At 33.4% G+C, this 27,405-nt stretch overlaps 1 protein-coding gene and 1 pseudogene across 3 annotated transcripts in view; both read left to right on the forward strand.

Moving 5' to 3' along the window:
• The window catches only part of LOC145269308 (nephrocystin-4-like), a 380,704-nt gene that overhangs the window by 105,979 nt on the left and 247,320 nt on the right, over nt 1–27,405 (forward strand). For 2 of the 3 annotated variants that reach the window (XM_080125012.1, XM_080125018.1), the window contains exons 19-20: nt 8,471–8,697; nt 22,661–22,887. In XM_080125012.1, coding sequence (XP_079981138.1) covers nt 8,471–8,697; nt 22,661–22,887 — 454 coding nt within the window. The remainder of the gene's footprint in view (nt 1–8,470; nt 8,698–22,660; nt 22,888–27,405) is intronic. The other variant, XM_080125026.1, reaches the window with a different exon arrangement.
• Nucleotides 19,069–19,292, forward strand: LOC145274111 (U2 spliceosomal RNA; annotated as a pseudogene).

Genomic DNA, 27,405 nt, shown 5'->3' on the forward strand with positions numbered 1-27,405 from the left:
AAAAGGAGCATTTTTGGCACTAAAAGTCTCCGGGGATGTGAACCAAAATTTTGCCAGGGTCATCCATACTGGATTTATATTAAGAACAATAGGCTCCACATTTTGGCCAAGTTTCAAAAAAATCTAATGGATGGATCAAAAGTTATGGGGCAAAATGTGTCATTTTTGGCCATTTTGGGGCATTTTTGTCCTCTTTTGAGCCCTTGGGGGCGCAACGGGAATTTTTGTAAAAAAATTTTTTTTTACTGTGCACATCTATTTAATGAAATACAATTTGTGGCAAAATTTCAGGAAAAACTAATGTACGCTTATCTGGCAATCTTCTGGAATAACTGATGCATGCACAGACGCCACTGAAAACATAGGTCCCTCTCCGATAAATCGGGAGACCAAAAAAAAAAAAAATAGTATAGTACAATAACATAGATGCTTAAGTACCCTAAAATGTGAGTTTTGCTTTTGCTAATTCCAATATCCTTTCCATTATTATCAAATGCTTGTCAAATTGTCAATGTTCAATTAAAGGTAGAAAGTAAAATATTAAGGATGTAAATTACAAATTTCTGTATTTTATTGGTCTCCTGATTTATCGGAGAGGGACCTATGTTTTCAGTAGCGTCCGTGCACGGCTTGTTTTTTATTATGTTTTCAAGTTAAATTCAATTTTTACAATATTTTTGCTTATTTAATTGTTAAATGAAAGTACAGGATAGTTACAAAACACCCTTCTCTCCCCATGTTAAGAATTGGTTTCTTTCTAAATAGCCTGATCTGGTAGAACCAGACATTGTCTAAAGATATTGGCTTCCTGAGACAAAATGTACCTAACATTTATGCTTTTTGTTTTTTTACTTCCTTTCGTAAAACTTAATTATGTTCTGCAAAAACAAAAACAAAAACCCACCTTTTTCCCCCTTTTCCTTCTTCCCATTTCCTCCTTTTCCTTTTTCCCACTTCTCCCTTCTCTTTCTATCTCCCCCACTTGTTGACTGGTTTCTTAACTTAAAATGTACCAAATATTAGTACTGTAACCCTTTTCCTGCTCCTATTGCAAAACTCCTTCATGTTCTGCAGGGCAGGGGACAAAAACAATAAAATCCACTACAAAACAACCAAACCAAACACTACAAACTATCGATTGAAGATAGAAAGAGCTTGAAAAATAAAAACCTTCTACAAAATAACTGGATGCAACATGAATACTGTTTCCAAAATAACTGGATTCAGCATCAAATAACCCGAAAAGGGTTGATATGCTATAAAACAAAACAACCTAACTTAACCATCTAAATAATGTTATTCCTTCAGCACGGTAACATAGTTGCACGAGTACTTATTTTAGATTTAATAATAACTAGCGGGGCTACCCGGCATTGCTCGGGACCATATAAACAATGATAAAATTGAATTTGATTTAGAATATTTTTGTTATTCTTAGGAGTGAGGAATTTTTAATGTCTATGTATCATTTGCTATTTTGAGCAAAATGATATTTTACCTAGCTAGGATGGGTATTAGACGTATGAAATAATTGTATCTTACCTAGGGTAGATAATTTACAGCATGTATATGAAATAATTTTACCTTTGCAAGGACGGTGAATATACAACACATATTTAAAATAATTTTACCTTTGCAAGGACGGTGAATGCACAGCACATATTTAAAATAATTTTGCCTACACTAAAACGGACAATTTAAATACATATATGAAACAATTTCACATAATTTTAGACCCCAAAATGGACATTACTCTCTCAAACCCAACCCCCAAAAGAGAACTTAAAATTATCCCAACCCTCAAAAGAGAACTTAAAATTAGCATAATCATGCTTCTTTCTACCCACCTCTCCAACCCTCACATCATGCCCGGATGATAACATAAAAAATTCAAATAAATAGAGATCACCCCCCCCCCTAGAAACTGGGCTAGTAAACTTTCATAGTAAACCAACAATATATATGCATTAATCTAATTTCGAGATCGTAAACTGTTTTAGCCATATCCGGAATCGACTTCACAAATAAAGCAATTTTGAGATAGAAAATTGTTTAAGTCATTTCTGGTACAAACTTTATCTTTTACCACCCTCATTTAATCCAAAGTGATGGTGATTATTCTCATTCAATACAGGGCAATGCCAGGAATTCTGCTAATAGATATTTCCATCAATATCCTTCAATCCCGGCGACGCCAGGAATATTGCTAGTATATTTTCTCATCTATCTCATTCAATCTTGAGCAATGCCGGGTATTCTGCTAGTGTATATGTGCAGCCATCATATACGATCCCGGGTGACGCTAAGTATTTGTCTAATCTGTATTTGTACCTATCTTATTCAATCCCAGGCGATGCCAAGTATTTTGTTAGTATTTATTTGAACCTGCCTCATAAAATTTAGGACGATGCCTGGTATTCTGCTTCTATATATTTCCACCTATCTCATTCAATCCAGAGCGATGCAGAGTATTCTGCTAATATATATTTCCACTGATCTCATTCAATCCCAAGCGATGCCGGATATTTTGCTAGTATATATTCTAACCTACATTATTCAATCCAGGGCAACGCCGGGTATTCTGCTAGTATATATCTCCATCAATCTCCTTAAATTCTGGGCAATGCAAGAAATTCTGCTGGTATATATTTCAATCAATCTCATTCAATCTTAGACAACGCCAGGTATTCTGCTAGTATATATTTGCATCTATCTCATTCAATTCCAGACGCTCGTGTATTCTGCTAGCATTCATTTGCATGTATCTCATTCAATCCTGGGTTACTCCGGGTATTCTGCTAGTATATATTTGTGTCTATCTTGTTGAATTTTTCATGGTTTAACACACATTATCACTCTGCTCTTACTAAAATAAAAACTTTCATACATTGTCTGGGCTATTTATTTCATTACACACTCACCAATAAAGTAACTCACATTTCATTATTTTGCATAATTTTTGGATATGTTACTAATTTCTACCATCATTTTATGATTTTACCCACATTATCGCCCTATTACTAAAACAGTAACTTTGAGACATTATCTGGGCTGTTTATTTCATTAAAAACACATCAATCATATAACTCACATTTCATAATTTTTCATTATTCTTGAATATGTTACTAATTTCGATAATCATTTCTCATGATTTAACCCACATAATTGCTCCCCTCTTACTAAAAAATAACTTGGACACATTCATTAGGCTGTTTATTTCATTGCAAACACACTAATCAAATAAGTCGCATTTCATCATTTTTACATTACAAACACACCAATCAATAGTCATGTTTACTCGTAAACTGTTTCTGTGATTTCCAGGACTGTCTTCATATCCCTCACCATACTTTTAAAAATATACATGAAATATTCCCAAGTAGTTACTTATCTGATAATGACCAAGTTCATGGTTGCTTAACTTTGGTGATCTACATAAAGCATTTTGTATTCCAAAGTAGTCACCCATCTGATAATAGCCAGGTTCATTGTTGCTTAACTTTGGTAAGCTACATACAGAAATTTGTATTCCCAAGTAGTCACCCGTTTTAGAATGACCATGACAAAGTTGCTTAACTTTGGTGATCGATATAAAGCATTTTGTATTCCCAAATAGTTACCCATCCTATAATAACCAAGCTAATTGTTGTTTAACTTTGGTGATCTAAATAAGCATTTGGTAATGCCAAGTAGTTACCCGTCTAATAATCACCAAGCCCATAACTTTTCTTATCTACAAAAAAGAATTAAGTATTCCTACTTAGTCACCCATCTGAAAATGACCCAGTCTCATTGTTGCTTAACTTTGGCTATCTACAAAAAGTATTTTGTATTCCAAAGTAATTACCTATCTGATAATGGCCAGTCTCATTGTTGCTTAACTTTGGTTTTCTACATAAAGCATTTTGTATTTCCAAGTAGTCACCCATCTGATAATGACCAGTCTCATTGTTGCATTGTAAGCTATATAAAGCATTTTGTATTCCCAAGTAGTCACCTAATTGAGAATGACCAAGACAATGTTGCTTAACTTTTACTAAAATAACTTTGAGACTGGGCTGTTTATTTCATTAAAAACACACCAATCAAATAATTTCATGATTTTTCAAAATTCTTGAATATGTTACTAATTTCGACAATCATTTCTCATGATTTAACTCCCATTATTGCCCCCCCCTCTTACTAAAATAATATCTTGGACACATTCATTAGGCTGTTTATTTCATTTCAAACACTAATCAAATAGGTCGCATTTCATCATCATTTTTACGTTAACAACAGGCTCAATGTTGCTTAACTTTGGTGGATATGTTACTTATTTTGACAATCATGTTTCATGAGTTACCCAACATTATCGCCCACCTCTTACTAAAATAATACATTTGAGACATTGTCTGGGCTGTCTATTTCATTACAACACACCAATCAAATAACTCGCATGTCATCATTTTTCATAATTCTTAGATATTTTACTAATTTCGATAATCATTTTTCTTGATTTAACACTAACAAAATAATAACTTTCATACATCATCTTGGCTTTCTATTTCATTTCGAACACTATCGTGTAACCCACATAATTGACCACCCTCTTACTAAAATAATCACTTTGAGACTATATATGGGCTGTTTATTTCATTATAAACACAAATAACTTACATTTAATCACTTTTCATAATTCTTGGATATGTTGCTAATTTCGAAAATCGTTTTTCATTATTTAACCCATATAATCCCCTTCCTCTTACAAAAAAATACATTTGAGACATTGTCAGGCTAGTTATTTCATTACAAACACACCAATCAAATAACTCACATTTCATCATTTTTCATAATTCTTGGATATGTTACTAATTTGGACAATAATTTTTCAAGCTGATAAGTGATTCGGCGGTTTTGAAATCACTGCTTTGAGAATGTGTCTCGGTTATTGCATTTTCGTATCGTGGCGTGTCGAAGCGGCGAGATTGTGGAGTGCTGCTTGGAAACATGTGTGTCGATTCAACAGTATTGTTCGTGGTGTGGCATGTCGATTCAGCGGTGGTGTTCAGAAATGCGTAGATGAATTTGTTAAGGATCGTGCTGTCACTTGTGAAAACATACATATATATATATATATATATATATATATACTAGCATTTCAGCCCGGCATTGCTCGGGTGTTTGGATGTGTATGTTGAGCAAAAAAAAAAGTGGTAGTAGGAAGGCAGGCTCAAACCCATACTGCGAAGGAGGAAAAGAACGGGGTAAAACCTAACATTGATGCTGTTACGACCACCACCAAACTGGAAGCAACATTTTTTAAAATTAAGGCTAGACAATCTAAAGGAGAGGATAACTTTCAAAAATATCGGCGAAAAATGTTACCTCCCCCCCTGTAGAAAAGTGCCTTGTTGAAGGGGAAGATATTAATGTTTTTAGCCAATTTTTCGATATTTGTCGTATGAAAGGTCGAACTTTAAAACGATACTGATCTTGGTAAAATCCGTCGCCTATATTGAAAGTTTAAGGCAGACATATAAACATACATACATTTATATATTGGTAACTAAAAACTTTTGACCCACACTGATGAAAAAGCTTGCCCTATCTCTGAATACCCTTTATGTAAAATTTCAAATATTTAGACCAGAAATGGTCTGAGTAATTTGGAAGAGACCGAGAGATCAATTTTTTTAAACTTTGACCCCTATTATGACCCCTAAAAATTTATTGTTTTGGGCTCAAATCAAGTTATTAAGTTAGATCCATGTCCAAGGAACCTATATCTAAAATTTCAAGTGCGTAGACCCAAAATTGTCGGAGGAGTTTGGTAGAGTTCTCAAAGGTCAAATCGTTGAACTTTGACCCCTTAATCGCCAAATTTCTGGCCAAAAACCGATCACATCGATTTTCCCAAATCTCGGTACCCTGTATATCAAATTTCGAGTCTGTAGACTAAAAATTGACAGTCATTGCATAGGGAAATGTACACAAACACACACACAGACACGTTCACTTTTATATATATATATATATATATATATATATATTTTTTTTTTTTTTTTCTGGCTCTCTCTTTCCCTTGTATGGCGACATGTGCGTGTATGTCTTTTTTCATAAAAGTTGCATATTCAATCAATTTTTCATCCAAAAATGAATTTTTTGATAAAGGAAGGAAGAACTGGTCATAATATTAAAATGAAAAATTATAATGCCTATAATTTGTATTTTATGTTTTCTATAACGCTATTTTTTTGTTAAATGCGAAGTGATTCATCATTTTTAGTTGAGAAGCATATAAGCATGTATTTAGTAAAGTTGTTTTAACTGTGGGGAAAAAATGGAATACTGAAAGATAAACAAAAACAAATAATTAAAGACGATGTATGCAATATTTTTCTTTGAAACTTATTTCTTGGTAAATCTTTCGCTTATTTTTGCTAGCCCAATATGATGGAAACTATTTTAATATTTATGGAGAAAACTTACCTTTTTTTAAAAAAGATTGTTTCTTCGAAAATGCAGAGTTTTTTTTTTTAAAGGGGAAGAGTTTCTCTAGAAACATCAATATTATCCACCATCTCGGTTTCTATGAGCAGTATGTGAAAGATGTAAAAAAATAAAGTTTTGGAAGAAAATATTGCATATAGCGTTTCCAATTGTTTTTGTTAATTTCTTGTTAAATTGTTCCATTTTTTTGCATTGCAAACAATACCATTAAATATGAATAAATAATTATCTATGTATATAAATCTCACCTGTCTGTTTAAATGTATGTATGTATGTATGTCTGTCTAAAACTTTCGAAAAAGGCGATGGATTTTCATGAGATTGGTATCATTTTGTAGCTCAACCCTTCAGACGACAAATATCGAAAAACTGGCCAAAAACATTTATTCCTTCACCTTCACTAGGTACTTTTCAGCAGGGAGGGTCGATTTTTTTTGTTGACATTTTTTGCAAATCATTCAACCCTCATGTTCACAACGCCACTTAAAAGGTGTTATTTTAACCACCTGTGATGTCACAACCACGGTAGGCACATCAGTAAAACAGTTTTTGCTTTTTTTTCATCTCTTTTTCGTTTGGCGCATTACGGGTTTGAACCTGCTTACTATTTTTTTTTTTTTTGCTCAACCAACACCCTTACACATTTCAACTTTCTTTTCCGCCTTCGCGTTACAGGTTCGAGCCTATCTGCCGACTACAACTTTTTTTGTTTTTTCACTCAACACACACCTCCAAACAACCGAGCAACACCGGGCACCTAGGCTAGTAAAATGATATAACACATCCTAGAATATATGTACCTATAAGCTTTATTTAATGTTAAATATTGAGTTTATATTTTCTAATTGATATTCAGTCTTCATTAATCAACACACAGAGACAAGGTCACTTTTATACATATACTAGCATGGGTGCCCGGCGTTGCCCAGGTGTTTGGAGGTGTGTGTTGAGCAATAAAAAAAAAAGTGGTAGTAGGAAGGCAAGCTCGAACCCGTACCATGAAGAAGGAAAAGAACGAGGGAAAAAAGTGATGTTTTTGCTGTTACGACCACTGCCAAACTGGAAGTGATGTAAGTTTAAATTAAGGCTAGACAATCGAAAAGAGAGGATGACTTTCGAAAATATCAGCGAAAAAAGCGACCCCTCCCTGTAGAAAAGTGCCCAATTGAGAGTGGAGAAATTAGTGTTTTAGCCAATTTTTCAGTATTTGTCGTCTTAAGAGTCGAGCTTCAAAATGATACTGATCTTGTGAAAATCTGTCGCCTCTATCGAAAGTTTTAGGCAGACCTGCAAACATACATACATACATTTATATATTGGTAGCTTAAATTTTTGACCCAAACCAATTAAAAAGCTTGTTCTATCTCTGGATACCCTTTATGAAAATTTCAAATGTTTAGACCAGAAATTGTCTGAGTAATTTGGTAGAGACTGCAGAGGTCAATTTTTAAAAAATTTTGACCCCTATTATGGCCCCTTAATATTTATTATTTTGGGCTCAAATCAAGTTATTAAGTTAGATCCATGTCCAAGGAACCTATATCTAAAATTTCAATTGTTTATACCCAAAATTGACGGAAGAGTTTGGTAGAGTTCTCAAAGGTCAAATCGTTGAACTTTGACCCTTTAACAGCCAAATTTCTGGCCGAAAACGGATTACAAAGATTTTCTCAAATCTCAATACCTTGTATATCAAATTTCGAGTCTGTAGACTTAAAATTGACAGCTATTGTGTAGGGAAATGTACACAGACAGACTGACAGACAGACAAACACTTTCACTTATATATATATATAGAGAGAGAGAGAAAGAGAGATCGATCAGTATTCCAACTAATAAGACCTTCCTTCAGGTATAGAATGAGTGATGTGAGCTAATTTATGGATAAGAGACAAAAAAAAATATTTTTAAGATATATGTTTAAATTCATGTGATGAAATGTTTTTCTTATTCTATATCTATATATATACTTTCTAAGCAGATGATGGAATAAAGAAAAGGGTCGCTCGAGCTGGACATTTGCTTCATACACACCCAGAGCTGAGGACAGTCATTGCTTCTCCCAAAAGCTCTGTTAGTGCTCCAATGCAGTCTTCCAAAACTCAAACCAAAGATGAAAATACTGACGAAAGGAAGCGTAAATTAGCCAGAATGGAACTTGTTCGTGATATTTTAGGATCTGAAAAGAAAGTAGCAACAATTGGAGTAAGTATATTTTCTTCCCTCCTCAAACATCATAATGTTTTCTTTTTTGGATTTATACATTAACTAGAAGGCTGTCCGACGTTGCCCAGTCGTAAGACATGCTTAAATATGATATTTTAATTCATACAGATTATATATTTATTATTACAGACAATTCTCTATCGATTATTATAGTTATAGTTTTGCATATGAATTTATGAATTACAAAATATCTGATATTTCCCCAAAACCTTTAGCCTTGATAGAGGGGAGACTGAAACTTGCTGCTATGGATTCAAATTATCTGAAATAACAAAAGAAGATTTTTTTTTATTTAATTCAATATCTTAGGACTTTACCAGTTATCTTTGAAATAGACCCAGAAAACTAATATTTGTCTTTCAGAGGATTTTTGAAATGAATCTATTTAACTTCAAAATTTAGCTGAATTTGTCAGCTTCCGAATATCGCCATGAAAACATTTCGCATGTACTAATATTTTTTTTTCCTTTTGGAAATTATCTTTTTGCTTTAATCTTTGAAATACAATCAAAAAGTAGTCAGAAACTTACAAAATAATGATGATAAACCAGCTTTCAAAACTATGTCCCTGTATCTTTTTTCCGCCAGTATTGCCTGTACCTAAATAATCTAAATAAAATTAAAACAAAAGCGAAATCTATGATTTCAGGTCATGAGTTGTCTTCCCTTATAAATCTAAGGGCGATAACTCTTGTTTATTATTAGTTATTTTTTGTCGATCCGTTTCTAATTCTATAGTAATCCAGCTGTATCTATCCAACGTTGCCCGAGTCTTTTTACATTCATTTTAATCATAATTGTAAACAGTATAAATCAATCGCGTATTTTTTAATTGGACTAGTCTCAAAATAACATTTCCAATAAAATAAACAAACAAAACACAAAAAACCTACACAATTTTTATTTTATACAAAAAAAAATAAATACTTATAATTTTTATAACTTGAAAACTTAAAAAGTATTGTAGGTAGCTTGGATAGGGTGTAGACGATGGTTGCATCTTTGAAATTCGTCAGAACCTCCACTAAGTTATGGTAAATGTTGAAAAATTTGATTTAAAAAAAAAAAAAAAAAAAATTTTTTATTTTTTATTTAAAAAAATTTTTTTTTACAGAGGCCACTCGAGGATAAGGATTAAAGAGTATACGTTAGAAATCAAACAATATAGAAATCGTTAGTAATGGAAATTCGGTAAATTTGTTAACTTATATGGAACGACTCATCAAAAACTTGTTTATGTTAGACTTGAAGACAAACATATTGTAGTCAGCTGGAAAGCAGGAAAACGGAAGACAATTCCATAGGCGTGCAGTTCTAAGAAAGAAGCTTTGTTTATGGAATCTACATTTAGGTTTAGGCACAGATAAAGAGTGAGAGAAATTATTAATAGTGTTTTCTGCAAGACTAGTGTTTCTTGTGAAAGTTTGGCGAGGGAGGACCATAGATTGAAGCTCAGTCGAGCACTTGCCATGAAAATAATGATAAAGCAGGGACAAACTCGCAACATCTGTTCTGTGAGAAAGTTGCAGGAAAGAGAAAAGGACATCTCCTACAAGGCTACGAAGTCTATTTTGAACTCTATCAAGGCATGATAAGTCCTTTCAAGCAACTTCTGCCCAGATGTGGCAACAGTACTCCATCCCTGGACGTACCTGGCTCTTATATAGATAGAGAATTGCATCAGCAGTGAAATATCTACTGGATCGATAGAAGGATCCGACCATTTTTCCAGCAGCCTTGGCAAGGAGCAAAGATCAAGCCCAGAAGCATGAGGCCTCCCCAAGACGAGAGCCATTCATTTCAGTTGATGCCAGATGGGGATAAGAGCATTGATGATGTAAAGATAAAAGCTTGGTTTTAGATGCATTAAAAGTAACAAACCACCTCTTTCCCCATTGCACTACATGCTCAAGATCAGCAGAGAAAGAATCGGAGAGAACTTGGTCGTTTACTGTCTTAGATGTGCTACCATAGATAGTAGTGTCATCAACATAAATGTTTACGAATGATGTAAGGATGTGATTTGGAAGATCATTAATGTAGATCAGGAAGAGAGTTGGGCCCAGGATGGATCCTTGAGGGACTCCAGCATTAATACTGTGAGCTTCCGATTTCTGACCATCAACCACTACTTGTATGAACCTATCAGAGAGAAATGATTTAATAATTGAGAAAACATTTCCAGCTATACCATAGCTGGAGATCTTGTAAAGTAAACCTTTATGCCATACTCTACCAAAGGCCTTTGATATGTCAAGAGCAATTGCCCTAGAAAGGTAGCCTCTGTTGAGAGATTCACTAATCCTATAATCCTAAACAATATGATATAAATGCGGGAGTGCCTCAAAGGTCTATCCTTGGACCTCTATTATTCCTAATATTCATAAAGGACCTCCCTGACAAAATTGTCTGTGAGATGGGTTTATATGTTGATGGCACTTCGCTCTATAACAGACATGACAGGAAAACAAATGAACACATATCTAAAGAAATGGCAGAAGCACTAGAGGATGACCTCTAATCTTTAGTGGACTGGGGACAAAAATGTATGGTCACATTCAATGCGGCCAAGACTAAACTTTTTTCCTTCAATAATTACAAGAAACTTTATCTACCACCAATAGCAATGACCAAAGACTCTTTATCTTAAAGTACATCTTTTAAACTCCTCGGCCTAACATTCACAGGAAACATGAGTTGGAACAATCACATTGAGAGCATTGCCAGGACCGCTACGAAGAAGGAAGGTTCTCTCTAGTGTGCTAGAAAGCTACTAACGCCCGAAAGTATCCTGTACCTCTATAAGGCCACCATTCGCCCATGTATGGAGTATTGTTGTCACATTTGGGCTGGTGCATGTGCTATAAGTCTCTCGCTCCTGGACAGGGTTCAAAAGAGAGTTGCCAACCTGATAGGTTCTGAACTGTCATCTAAGCTTCAGCCTCTGTCCCATCGACGAAATGTAGCATCCCTCTGCCTGTTCTACAAGTATTTTAACGGTGAATGCTCTGAACTGCAAGCACTTGTACTCCCTTGACGTAAATACACCTGACAAACCCGACAAGCAGCTAAATCCCACCCCTTCACAGTAGAGATCTCTAGATGTAAGAGAGCCTTCTACTCCTGTAGTTTCTTCCCCAGAACTGCTAAACTTTGGAATTCCCTTCCAAGTTCCTGCTTCCCCAACTGTACTGACATGCTGAAGTTCAAGTGTAACATGAACCGACATCTTGCTGCCCAACTCCCCACATAGTACCCCTGTAGCTTATGTCCCTGATAGTAGCCCCCTACATCAAAGTGGCAATGTGCCGTGTTTGGGGTGAAGATGTAATAAAAAGATTAAAAAAAAAGATATAACTGTAAACACATCTGCTGTAGATCTAGCAGAACGGAAACCATGTTGCGTGTCACTAAGGTTATTTTTGCTGAGATGGTTGATTACTTCTCTATTTAACACAGATTCCAGCAATTTACTCATGACACACAGGAGAATGTTGAATGAAAGAAGAAAACATTGTTTAATAAACACATGTTTATATAAACGTACAAAATTAAAATTAGTTGAAAGTTATTTTTTGTTAATAAATTGTTCGTTAGAAAGATTGAATGTTCAAAGTGTGCGCTTACTGTCAGTGTGTATATGTGTGTTGCAGTGTAAGAGAATTACGCATTGTATGTATGTGTGCGCTGTTCTCATTGGTGTTTTTACCTATGTGGTTGTGTGTGAGTGACCTTAGTAGACATTGTGCGTGTTTTGCCTTTGTCAGTGAATCTATGCATATGACGGGATGTGTGAATGAGTTGAAGAATCATTGGTTTTCTGTAACTTTCGAAATGCAGAGAAGCTGAGTGTAGTATTGTTAGCAGACTGTCTTGTTTCTGACCCAACTGAGTGGAATATTGAAATTCTGATCTTTTTATTCTGCGTGATTGAATCAAACAAATGAAGTTGCTTTTGGGCACCAAAAATGTTTTTGAGCGTTCAGACATAGTACACAACTCCATACATGGCTTCTATTTTTAATTTTCTTTTGATATTTTATTGTGAGTATCTGTTTGTATGCAAATGTAATTTATTTTCTATAAAATTTTTTATCGGGTGGAGGGGTGTGGCTTCTTTGTTTATGGGGTGTGGCTATTTTATTTTTGCACAAGTCCTCGGTCAGCAAATATATATAGGATTTTGATACACGTTGATCCTATAGAATAAGCATTTTTTTGCATAATATCTCATATTGATATGTGAATTAGATGTGCTGATTTATCCTTTTTTTTGGGGGATTGGCTGTACATAATGATTTAAAAATCTTTTTTTTTTTTTTTTTTAATAAAAAAATTTCTTGTTTCTTTAGTGGCGGTCAGAATGTATTTTCTGTTTGTTTCAAAAGGAGTGGCATATTTGAAATACCTCAGATATAGTGTATTATTTGGATTGCTATTCCACCTTAAGTGTTATTCTCACAATGTTTCAGCCGATTTAGAATCTAGTGTATCTTGTCAAACTCATGCATCTTTCTGTCAAACTCATGAATTTGTATAGAATATGGCAACTTTTTATGTAATCTGATGGACCATGCTCTTGTTCTGTCACTCATGAATCTGTAGAAGTCTTAAGTAATTTGCAATTGTACTTTTGAGTATGAGCTTGTGCATGAAGGGGCTGTCAGTGTGAGAGATGATGACACAGGCAGAAGAGAAAATAAAAAAAACCACAGAAACAACATTCGAGTTGGCATCTGTCGAGTGAGTGAGGAAGCATATGTGGTTTCACATTTATAAAAAAAAAATAAAACAAAACCCAAAAAACCCAAACTACAATGCCTTCTGCAAATATCAGTGTGTGTGAGACCATCAACTCTCTACACACTCAGCTCCACATCTACATAGTCATCGGCCGAAGTTGTGTCCATCAGTTGATGTCAGCTCATTTCGATCTGCTCTGAGCCACAACTTACATTCAACCGTGTCAAACTGGAAACTGTCTTCAACTGTCACAAATTCAAGGCTGTCCACAATCTGTTGTAAACTGCTGTAAAATTCACTGCCGCACCTAAAACTGCTCATAAACCGTGTCTAAATATGTTTGCCTTTTGTCCACCACATTTTGATTAACAATTCTATTCAGCTTTCTTTTTTACTTTAGTGAACAACTTCCTCTCCATTGTTCTGCTGATAAAATTATTTCCTCTTATTTTTGCTATAAATTTTGACTGCTCACAGTACAGGTTGCAGCTCAATAGTCATTGAATTGAATCTAGTCGAGAGCCAATGCAAATGTGCGAATCTAATAATTTTGAATATAGATGACAATTTGAATAATTTGTGAAAAATTCAACTTTTATTTTTGTACCTGTAGCATAGCTGGAGTTTTATTTAATTTGCATACTGCAACCTTGTCATCTCCACTTCATTGATGAGACCCACTGGTGATGTGACTGCCAAAAATAATGTTTTTATTTGGTCATTGTTTTCTTAATAACGACTTTTATAAATGTCATTACTAAAGAAAAATTGACAAATAATATTAGTTTATAAAAATCTCCTTTAATTTTTTCATTTTTATTTTTTTTTTATTTTACTTCAGCAAGTTTTAAGAAATGAAGCGGCTCCTTCCTGAAGCTAACACTTGATGCTGTTATGATTTAAATTTATATCCGAGGGCTTTTTTAAGAATAGATGCTGTTCCCTTTATAGCTGCTATTTGTATCTCGTTTACAGCTTGGTCTTGTGTACAGGATGGTGTAAAACTCCCGCATTGGTTTGTTTAGGTTATGAAAACTTCAACATTTAAAGTAATTTACTACTGTTTACTTATAAATAATACATTTATCTGGTAATTTTTTACATTAGTTTTCAAAAATGATATCCTTTAAATGGCCACCATTTTCATCGTCACAAAAGCGGGCTCTAGTTATGGCATTTTCCATTACATTTCTTAAAATAACAGACTCTAATTCTTGGATTTCATGTCTGATGTTGTTTTTAAGATCTTGAATTGTTCTTGGATTTTTCACATATACCCTTTCTTTAAGATGACCCTAAAGGAAAATTCGGGCTGTCAAATATGGTGAATGTGAAGGCCAGTTAAAATGAGAAAATCTACTAATTAAATGCTTGCCAAACAATCCCCTTAGGAGCACCATACTTTGACAGGCTGTGTGGGCAGTCTCTCCATCTTGGAACCACATTTTTGTGTTGTCCTGAATAACTGTCCTTAAACATTTTTCAATCATTTGTTGATTAGTTACAGTTAACATCATCGCAGCACCTTCTTCGTCTTTGGAGAAATAAGGACCTATCACTCTTTCTGAGGTAACACCGTACCATATGATACATTTTATTGCATGCAATTCACGCTGATGAATAGTTCTTAGAGTTTCAATTGCCTATATTCGGCAGTTTTGCTTATTCATGAACCTGTTCAGATGAAAATAGGATTCGTCGCTCATTATCAGTTTATGGATGAACTCATTTTGTTCTCTGGCTTATTACTGAATGTGAACAGCATAAGCTAATAAGTGAAACTAAAAATCTGTGTGTTGTAATGCTTGTACCATTTGAATTTTGTATGGAAACAGGTGCAATTCCCTCAGAATTCTTTGAAGTGACCTTTTGGACATCCCAATCTTAGTGGCCCATCTTAGAGTTGAAGTGTCTGGGTTTTCAGCGATGCTGTCCTTTACGAGTACTACATTTTCATTTGTATGTCTGCCAGTTCATGGAAGTTCACTGACTGAGCCCTGCTGCTGAAACCATTTCACAAGATGATCAATTGTGCTCTGATTGGGAGCTTGTGTAACATTACGATGTCAATGATAGGCTCTTTGAGTGAAGATAATAGAATGATGGTTTTTGAAATAAAGCTCAATAATTTTGGTTTGTTGCTCAATGATAAATTTTTCCATGATTGTCAATGTTTTATCTGCAAAATTAAAAAAAAAAGAAGAAATTTAAGTGATCGATTAAGTCCCTATCAGTACAGACCAATCAGTCTCCTGTGTGCCATGAATAAGTTGCTGGAATCTGTGTTCAAATAGAGTAGTAATCAACCCAATCAGCAAAAATAATCTCCTCAGTGACATGCAATATGGTTTCTGTTCTGCTAGATCTACAGCAGATGTGTTAAGTTATCTCATAGAATTAGAGAATGTCTAGACAGAGGCTTCTTTTCTAGAGCAATTGCTCTTGACATATCAAAGGCTTTTGATAGGCTATGGCATAAAGGTCTACTCCACAAAATCTCCAACTACAGTATAACTCGAAATGTTTTTTCAATTACAGTAGAACCCTGGGATACGGCATTAAAAATTAGTAATAAAATACAGTACAGTATATAATACACATAACGTTATAAATAACATTGTGAGGGTGCAACTACCATAAACAGGGGCTTGGAAAACATCATAGTCCACATCATAACCTGAAAAAACAGTGTTCTAGGGCCACCATATCCAGGGTTCTACTGTATTAAATCATTTCTCTCTGATAGGTTCATAAAAGTAGTGTTTGATGGGTAGAAATCAGAAGCTCAGAGTATTAATGCTGGAGTCCATCAGGAATCCATCCTGGGCCCAACTCTCTTCCTTATCTGCGTCAATGATCTCCCAAATCACACCCTAAAAGCATTCGTAGACATTTATGCTGATGACACTATCATCTATGGCAACACTTCAAAGGTCGTAAACAACCATGTTCTCTGTGATTCTCTCTCCTCTGATCTTGATCACATGGTGTAATGGATAAAGAGGTGGTTAATTTTAATGCATTTGGGGAGGCTTCATATTTTGACAAGCTTCTAGGTCTGACCTTTACTCCTGATCTGAGATGGAACATGTACATCAAATCTGTTGCCAAGGCTGCTGGAAAAATGGTGGGATCATTCTACCACTCCAGTAGATATCGCACTGCTAATGCAATTCTCTCCCTGTATAAGAGCCAAATACACCTAAGAATGGAGCACTGTTGCCACATCTGAGCAGGAGCTGCTAGAAGTATCTTATCCTGCCGTGACAGAGTTCAAAATAGATCATAGCCTAGTGAGGGATGCCTTTTTCTCTTCCTTACTACCTTTTGCTCACAGAAGAGATGTTGCAAACCTGCCCCTGCTTTATTATTTTCATGGCAAGTGCTCATCTGGGCTCCAATCTGTGGTCTCCTCTGACTTTCAAGAAAAACACTTGTCTATCAACAATTTCCCTCACTCTTTATGTGTGCCTAAACCGGATGTAGATTCCATGATCAAAGCTTCTTTGTTAGAACTACATGCTTGTGGAACTCTCTTCCGTTTTCCTGCTTTCTAACTGACTACAATATGGTTGTCTTCAAATCCAACATGAACAAGTTTTTGTTGAGCCGCCCCCTTAAGTAATCCAATTTACCAAATTTTCACTACAACTGATCACTACGATATTTTCCCATTGACTACTGTACACTCATTAACCCTTCTCCTCGAGTGGCCTCCGGGTCTTGATAAGTGGTGACTCCTTTGTAAAAAAGAAAAAAACTTATCACTGATTCAAAATAATGTGTGATTTTTGCACCACCCTGTATATTAGTAGCCTGGCAAAGTCACAGGGGAAACAACCAAGCAAAGAAAAGCCCTAAGCAAAATTCATCTCAAAGCAGCAAAACTGAAGCTGGCTTGCCAGGATACTATATATACAAATGTAGGCAAATTTGAGTATATTTTATTAGTTTGAAAATATAGGTTCTTTTTTACCAATTGTCATAAAATTTTAAGCAGAGAATAGTATAATAATCTTCAAAAAGCCTGCAATTTTTCATGTAGTTTCATTCCATAGAACTAAAGATATGAGCATTTCCACACACATGTGTGTATATATATAGAGAGAGATATACCACCTTTTTTTGCAATGTTATAAGTTAGAAATCTCAGTGACTATTCATCAGAATTTAACAAATGAAGGCTCGTTGGAAGGTACTGACCTGATTTATGTAATAGGCTATGTAACATTTGCCCTTAAGGTCGCACGTTAAGCGGATCATCCAGCATTCAGAACCTATTTTTGATACTTTTTTACAGCCATAAAATGTTTTGGTAAAGTTGCAGTATATTTCCATCCTCAAAAAATCCATTAAAATTATCACTATAGTAGGTTTTTGAGAGTGCTGAAAACGAAAAAATAACGTTTAAAATTCCAGGAAACGAGTAGTTTTCAAGATATGAAGAAATTATAGTTAAAAAAGTGGGGAATCACTTTTATATATTACTTTAACGTAAAATGAGCACCCATTTTATGGCTACCTTTTTTTTGGAGGGGTCTGTTTTTTTTTTTTTTTTTTTTTTTAGGGGTGGTGTTTATTATGGCTTGGTAGACCTACCTTAAAAACTTGTTTTCTATATGTTTTCAGGTGTGCAGGAAACGAATATTGCAAATAAGTATTTTTCTAGGTATTAAACAAAAATATGCACGTGCTTGCGCATACAACAATGGCCACCACTTATAACATAAAGAATAACATTGCTTAATACCTGGAAAAATACTTATTTGCGGAAACTTTAGAAAATAAGTTTTTTAGGGTAGGTTTTGTGTTGGTCTACCAGGCCACAATTTCCAAATAAACATCACCCCTAAAAAAGAAATAAGACCCCCCTCCCCCCGTCAAGAAAAGGTGGCTATAAAGTAGGTGTTCATTTTACATTAAATTAATATAGAAAAGTGATCCCCTACTTTTTAAAACTATAATTTCTTCGCATCTTGGAAACTACTTGTTTCCTGGAATTTTAACTGTTATTTTCTGTTTTTAACACCTTTGAAAACCTATATTAGTGGTAATTTTAAAGAATGTTTTGAGGGTAGAAAGATACTGCACCTTTACCAATGTTTCAATCATAGTCATTTGTTTTCCTAGTTTTGAATATGAATTACAAAATATCTGATATTTCCCCAAAACCTTTAGTTTTGATTGAGGGGAGACTAAAACTTGTTGTTATGGTTACAAATGCTCTGAAATAACAGCAAAGGGAGACTTGATTCCAAATATTTCTCATATGTTATATCTCCCCTCTTTGGTTTTCATATATGAAGTAAATTTCACAGTAAGGATTATTTGATACTGGAGATATTCATAATCATACCCTATTTCCAAAAGAAGGGAGATATAACATATGAGAAATATTTGGAATCAAGTCTCCACTTGCTATTATTTCAGATCATTTGAAACCATAGCATAAATAAAGTTTTTTTATAATGAAAAAAAAAAAAATGTAAATTTTGAAAAAAGTCCAAGCGCAATGAATACTTTTTTTATTGGGTTCCAAGGCATATATAGTTCGCCAAGTTCCAAATATCAGGTTTTCTCAGTTGGTCATTTATTACTTTTCAAAAGGTATCTTTCTTGGCCTTTTGGTCAAGATCAAAGTGTAGTATCTGTTCTTCAGATGCTGCACGTCATTTTCTTGTTCTCTTTCGGTGGAGGAGAAATCCTTCACGACTGAGACAATTTTTATTTTTGTACCTTTTCTCCACGTTAAAAAACGACCCTGGTGTCTAACTCTGTCCCGTGGGGAGGCATAGTAAATAGGTACAATATTGTTTCATATTGTGACTAACAAGTCTGCAAAATTATATTATTACTGCATATTTAGTCACGTATTCAAAAGATGTTTACCTTAAAAAAAAACTTATAAAAACACTGTTTTGGCCAACTTACATGGTTCCTGCAATTGATGCACTATACTGTTTCTTCTAGTTTCGAAGATTATGGTCATACTGAATTTATTTTAACTTATATTAATTATCTTTTATTGTATTTTTATTTTCATTTTATTTAAAGCTTTTATTTGTTTGTATTGTATTTATTTCATCATTTTTCAGGTCCTATATTTAAGTTATATTTATTACATTACTTATACTTTATTTTCCATTTAGGGTGTTCTTAGTACATGATTTGCCTTAAATACGAAACTCAGTGTTATTTTTTTCCTTTTTGTTTGTTTACATTCTTCGGAGGTTTATTCAATAGTTGAATTTAAATTTATTCTGCAAGTTTTGTTAGCATCGTCACTAGTTATAATATGATTTGTTATGTGTATTTAAATTATAATTTATTATATCACCCTTATTTACGTTGTGTGTGTCAAGTTTTTAAATTTTTTATTATTAGAAATAAAATTATTCTTTCTTTCTATTTTATCTTCTTGGGAGTCAAAGGGAGGTAATTCTTGTAAAGTCGATATCTCAATCTTGTCCACTTTGTTTTCTACTTGAATGGAATTTCAGTTGTCTTTATTCTTTCCGTGTATGTGTGTGTGTGTATATATATATATATATATATATATATATATATATATATATATATATATATAGTGTAATATAATAATTTTCCAAGTTCCAAATATCAGGTTTTTTTCAGTTGATTTTTTTCAAACGACATCCATTACAATATTGTTTTGTATTGTGACTATCAAGTCTGCAAAATTATTATTACATACTCATCAGATGTGTACCTTTTATACATTAAATCAACTTGTGAATAAACAGACAGGAATATGACATATATAAGAAGTCTATAACAATGCAAGACAATAAAGGGCAATTGTTAAAACCATTGATCAGCATCAGTTCGTCTGGAAGTTAATGGTTCAATCTTTACTACAGGTTAATAACGGCTGAAAATAATTAATATTTCTGTCCAGTCATGACTGAGAGAATGAGAACAATTTACCCCCATGAATTTAATAAAGGGTTCAGTTAAAAAATATCATAGGTTCCCTGAGTTCAACCTTAAAATTCTCAAGTTTGAAAAGATACACCTGAAGAAGATTGGAGGTTACCTTGGCCAAAACATGCAAATAAAAAGGTCGATGAGAAGAGTGTTGTCATACATTCAGAAAACCAAGTTGTTGTCATTGTTACAAAAAAAGCAAGAATATTTGCATTTATCATCCATACCTTGTTAGCTGTTTGTTCTTCTATGTGCTCTTCTCATGATTTTGTCAGACTTAGGAAAGACTGCCTGCAAATAAGTTCTTTCAAAAAGATCTAAGTTGAGATAAAACTGTTGGCAGACAGAAGAGATTTATTCGACTTGATCTTAATTCAAGATCACTGATTGGTAGGGTGTGGAGGGAGACATTGTTAATCACTTGTTTAATTAGATGTTATCACTATATTTTGAAATAACATACTGCATGCTTCTGACAAATTCCTCAAAAACCTCTCCCTCTCGTGTGATGTCACGTCTATTCCTATACATTCTAGTGCTACCAGATCAGACTGAAAACTTGGGCTTCCTGACATAAAAACACGAAACATTGATGTTATTGCTTTTTTTTCTTTCCCTTTGCAAAACTCAATCATATTCTGCAAAGTCAAAAACAAAAGCAACAATTTTCCTTGACTAAACAACCAAACCAAACACCATAAATAAATGTTTAAATATTCAAAGAATTTAAGCATGAAATTCTTTTCCAAAATTGCTGTATTCAGCATTAAAAAACCCCCGAAAAGGGTTGATATGTCATAAAACAAAACAACCAAACCAAGTCAAAACAAATCTCAGCCTTGAGTCAACAAGTTAACCCCAACTGAACTTTTATTTTCAACTAACCAATTTATATACTGCTAGATTCAACAAATATTTAACAATAGTTGTATAAATATGCTAGACTTTTTGCTATTAAAACAAAATTATAGACTTAGAATGAGTGCTTTATGCCAAATTGATGGTTGAATATGGTTAAATTTGTGCTTATTTTTACATTAAATACTAATTGCTATTCATACCTAAGTGTGCATCGAATGGATACTATTACTGGCTGGGAGAAGCTAAGTCGGGGTGATCCCGCTGGTTAGAATCTTTGACTCTAAAATGGCGCTTCAGCCTTACGTTCTTGTAACACAGAATATAAGAAAAAGATTTAAAGTGCGTCGGGTGCAGATTTGCGCCCTGGAATGACACGCTGTCTGAGATTCATGAATAACTCATTTAACCTTGAGCAATTCAAACTCAAAGCAAGAATGACAACATGTAGATAAAATATTATAAGGGTTTTATTAAACATGCAAATGAAATTTAATGTAACGGCTCAATGGGTTGGAGTGAGGTTGAGCAAACGAGAAATTAAGCAAAAAAAAAAAATAAAATAAAATAATGAAATCAAACAAAAGAAAAAAACAGGGAAAAAAGAAATGACATGAATGTCTTTCTGGAATAGCAGTCCAAAAAAAAAAAAAATAAACATAGATGCAGGCGGGGTTGGATTTGGGAGCTGGGGTATTAGAAATAGGGTACTTTTAACAGAATATATTGCATGGCCAGCGTATCCTTTTTTCCTTGTTGCCTTCTTTTTTTCTTTCCTTCTACAGTCCCTTTCAAATTCGTTGACGTTGTCTCGTCGACCCGAAACTTGTACGTGCTGTGCGCCATTTTACATTGTTCCATGCGAGCATCATTTCCGTGCTGATTTATTTATTTTTTTTCTGGCGGTTGAACGTTATGATTTCTTTTCATGGGGGTTCATTCGTTGCTAGTGCTGTTGTGTCTGAGGGAATGGGTGCTTGGTAGGGGTCTACGTTTGATTTGGAGAAGGAGGAAGGGGGTATTTTTCTCGCAGATATTTATTCATTTATTACTCTTTTCTTTCGTTTCTTTTCCCCTCTCCACCTATATCATTACAATACCATAATGCTTAGTTTGCTGCATCTTATAATCACAAAATACAAAATTACATTTAGATCGGCTCAGTAGTTTCTGAGAAAAAGTGGAACAGATAGATAGGCATAAAGAAATATAATATAGATACAAATTATGAATCCTCATTGCAAAAATTCTGACACCTTATTAATATTGTAAATCGAAATTGTATATTTTAGTTTAATTGCATTCATTTGAGTTAATTTCTGTGCATGAATGTACACGGAGGACTTGCATGTTTGTCCATTCCAAATATTAATGCATCATTTTTGTTTCGTTTCAGTCGCACAAACATGAGCTGAGTCAACAAGCTCGTGACTTTCAAATCTTAGACTTGTACCGTCAACAAACCAAAAAGGATAGCATCATGAATATGCTCAACTCTGCCATTACTAAGGAACATGTTCTCTACCCAAGTTTTGGAGTTACTGAGTTCTTTGAATTTGTGCTCAAGAATCCTAATAACATGCAGGAGACCATTTCAGTTGTGTTTGAAGATCAAGAACTAAGGTATGTTTTATTATCATCTTTTCTATTTCCAGTGGAAACATAGGTACATGTATTTTTAGTGACATACGGACAGAAAGGGGAGTGATGGGGTTGTGGCCCCCAGACATCCAAATTGTGGCGGTCAATTAGAAATCAATATGGGGGAGCAAAAACTTAATTTGCTTGCTTTATATTTAAATCGAATAAAGTATTTATGTTTCTGGATTTTTTTAAGATTTAAGATAAGGATCCGTAATTTTCATTATAATTTAAGATAAGGATCCGTAATTTTCATTATGATTTAAGATAAGGATCCGTAATTTTCATTATGATTTAAGATAAGGATCCGTAATTTTCATTATGATTTAAGATAAGGATCCGTAATTTTCATTATGATTTAAGATAAGGATCCGTAATTTTCATTATAATTTAAGATAAGGATCCGTAATTTTCATTATAATTTAAGATAAGGATCCGTAATTTTCATTATGATTTAAGATAAGGATCCGTAATTTTCATTATGATTTAAGATAAGGATCCGTAATTTTCATTATGATTTAAGATAAGGATCCGTAATTTTCATTATGATTTAAGATAAGGATCCGTAATTTTCATTATGATTTAAGATAAGGATCCGTAATTTTCATTATAATTTAAGATAAGGATCCGTAATTTTCATTATAATTTAAGATAAGGATCCGTAATTTTCATTATGATTTAAGATAAGGATCCGTAATTTTCATTATGATTTAAGATAAGGATCCATAATTTTCATTATGATTTAAGATAAGGATCCGTAATTTTCATTATAATTTAAGATAAGGATCCGTAATTTTCATTATGATTTAAGATAAGGATCCGTAATTTTCATTATAATTTAAGATAAAGATCCGTAATTTTCATTATAATTTAAGATAAGGATCCGTAATTTTCATTATGATTTAAGATAAGGATCCGTAATTTTCATTATGATTTAAGATAAGGATCCGTAATTTTCATTATGATTTAAGATAAGGATCCGTAATTTTCATTATGATTTAAGATAAGGATCCGTAATTTTCATTATGATTTAAGATAAGGATCCGTAATTTTCATTATGATTTAAGATAAGGATCCGTAATTTTCATTATAATTTAAGATAAGGATCCGTAATTTTCATTATAATTTAAGATAAGGATCCGTAATTTTCATTATGATTTAAGATAAGGATCCGTAATTTTCATTATAATTTAAGATAAGGATCCGTAATTTTCATTATAATTTAAGATAAGGATCCGTAATTTTCATTATGATTTAAGATAAGGATCCGTAATTTTCATTATGATTTAAGATAAGGATCCGTAATTTTCATTATGATTTAAGATAAGGATCCGTAATTTTCATTATAATTTAAGATAAGGATCCGTAATTTTCATTATAATTTAAGATAAGGATCCGTAATTTTCATTATAATTTAAGATAAGGATCCGTAATTTTCATTATGATTTAAGATAAGGATCCGTAATTTTCATTATGATTTAAGATAAGGATCCGTAATTTTCATTATGATTTAAGATAAGGATCCGTAATTTTCATTATAATTTAAGATAAGGATCCGTAATTTTCATTATGATTTAAGATAAGGATCCGTAATTTTCATTATGATTTAAGATAAGGATCCGTAATTTTCATTATAATTTAAGATAAGGATCCGTAATTTTCATTATGATTTAAGATAAGGATCCGTAATTTTCATTATAATTTAAGATAAGGATCCGTAATTTTCATTATAATTTAAGATAAGGATCCGTAATTTTCATTATGATTTAAGATAAGGATCCGTAATTTTCATTATAATTTAAGATAAGGATCCGTAATTTTCATTATAATTTAAGATAAGGATCCGTAATTTTCATTATGATTTAAGATAAGGATCCGTAATTTTCATTATGATTTAAGATAAGGATCCGTAATTTTCATTATGATTTAAGATAAGGATCCGTAATTTTCATTATAATTTAAGATAAGGATCCGTAATTTTCATTATAATTTAAGATAAGGATCCGTAATTACTTATCTTGAGCGTTATTTTCACGTTTCAGTTGATATAATCTCTGACCTTTAAGTGCATATTGTCAAACTCAGTATTTCTGTTGAACTCCTGAATCAGCCTGGTGCTATCAGATCAGGTCGTCTGAAGATATTGGCTTCTTGTGACGAAATGCACCTAACATTGATGCCTTTTTATTTTTCTACTTCCTTTGGCAAAACTTAATTATGTTCTGCAAAACCAAAAACTAAAACAACAGCCCCCCCCTTCCTGCTTCCCATTTCCCCCTTCTCTTTCTATTTCCCTTACCTCCTGACTGGTTTCCTAACTTAAAATGTACCAAACTTTAATACTGTAACCCTTTTCCCTCTCCCATTGCAAAACTCATTCATGTTCTGTAGGGCAGGGAAAAAAAATGATAAAATCCACTATAAACCAAACTAATCAATCAATCAATTTTTCATGCATAATACTAAATGGATTTTAAATGAAATAATTCCTCATTTATTGATATAAAACAAAAACAACAACATACACACTTTTTTCTGTGTGTTTTTCTCTGACTTTGATCTTTAAACATTACCAAATGTACAGTCACTATTGTAGGGGGCATCCATTGTCTCTGAAGACTGATTGTACTCCCCGAGGATAGAATCATCATTGTTGATATGCTACCTGGAATAGTTCATCATATAAGGAAGTGGGTGCTTATATTTTCTCTACAGCAATGTTACTTAACAGTAAAATCTTGAAGTAAAATTAAAGTAAATTCGGTCCATGTCCAGAATTCTTCCCGTATTAACAAAACTAAAAGAAAAATCTGTATGATGTATGAGCTTGTGACAAATATCCTTTTTGAAAACTTACGTAAATTGATCAAGTAGTTTTATTTTTATAAAGAAAATCCTTTTTAAGCGATTAACGGGAATTTGTAAGTGTTACAACATAAATCTCACAACTTTGAGTTATTGGTGAGTTATATCCCTCCCCCCCCACTTTTTTTTTCTTTTTTCAAAATGTGCACAAGACAAGATAAAATTTGATTTTTCTTATTTTAGGCATATTTTCTTGGACTTTTTTTAAAAATAATTGTATGCATGTAAATGTGTGTGTGTGTGTGTGTGTTTATGTGAGTATATGTATGCACTTAGACATTTTATAGCCCTTATTAGGTTTTGGAGGAAGGCCACAAGGCCACCCAAGTTACTGACCCTCTTTAAGTGTGAAAATGCTGGGATAGACACACAATAACATGTAAACATTTTGTCTCATTGGTTATAGCCTTTTTTGTCTTGCTACCACCATCCACCCATCATACACACAGATACCCTTTGATAGACCCTTTCTACACATATACAAATAGGAAATAAAATAGAGAAAATAGATAAACAATTATATTTTTTATTGTGTGTGTGTATGTATATATATATATATATATATATATATACATATATACAGTGATGATCATATTTATTGGCACAGTAAAATAAAAGTTAAATTTTGTCTAATAAATTCTAAAAAAGGGATTAAATTAAAGAAAATAACAAAGTATATTATGTATTTTTAACTGGCCTTTCCGATGCAGCAATCGGATTTTAGAAAAAATAAATAACAAAGGAACAACAAACATAATTGCAAAAAACCCTTGTTCAAAATTATTGGCACGGCTTTGTTTTTCTTTTAGTATCAGTATAATATCAATCAATTTCCGGTTTACGTGCTTTCTGAACTTTTTTATAGCCATATTATGCTTGTTTAACGCTAATTCAGTGAATAATTTTTTTCAGATAATTTTTAGATAGCGATTTATTTAAACTATTATAAGTGACTAAATTATAATTTTCAATCGCCATGGTTACAACTAAGGAACACAGCGAAGACGTCAGGAAGCTTGTTGTAGCATGCCATACCAATGGGGAGGGCTATGATAAGATTTCAAAGAAGCTAAACCTTCCCAAATCCACTGTTAGAGCCATAATAAACAAGTTCAAATCGCAAGGCCACGTTATGAGTTTAGAGGGTAGAGGGAGAAAAAGGATTCTTTCCCCAAGAGATGAACGGAAAATTGTTCGACAAGTAAAACAAAACCCAAGGATCTCTGTTGGGGAGATTGTTGATGAACAGAGCACCTCTGGAGTGAATGTATCTCGACATACAGTTGGTAGAGTTTTGAAGAGAGCTGGTTTAAAAGCATGTCGTCCGAGAAAGACTCCCTTATTGAAGCCTATGCACCTGAAAGCAAGGCTAGCCTTTGCAAAACGTCATATTGATAAAGAAAAGAAATTCTGGAAACGTGTTCTATGGACTGACGAAACGAAAATAGAGTTATTTGGCCATAATTAAGTGTCTTATATTTACAGAAAATCTGGCGAAGCTTTCCTGCCTAAGAACACCATACCCACAGTGAAGCACGGTGGAGGCAGTTTGATGTTTTGGGGATCCTTTGCTGCCTCTGGACCAGGGCGACTTGTTAAGGTCACAGGTAGCATAAAAAAGGAAGATTATGTTAA

This window comes from Euprymna scolopes, chromosome 4 (genome assembly GCF_053919585.1).
Source record: "Euprymna scolopes isolate OS-2025 chromosome 4, ASM5391958v1, whole genome shotgun sequence".
Classification (NCBI taxonomy): Eukaryota; Metazoa; Mollusca; class Cephalopoda; order Sepiida; family Sepiolidae; genus Euprymna; species Euprymna scolopes.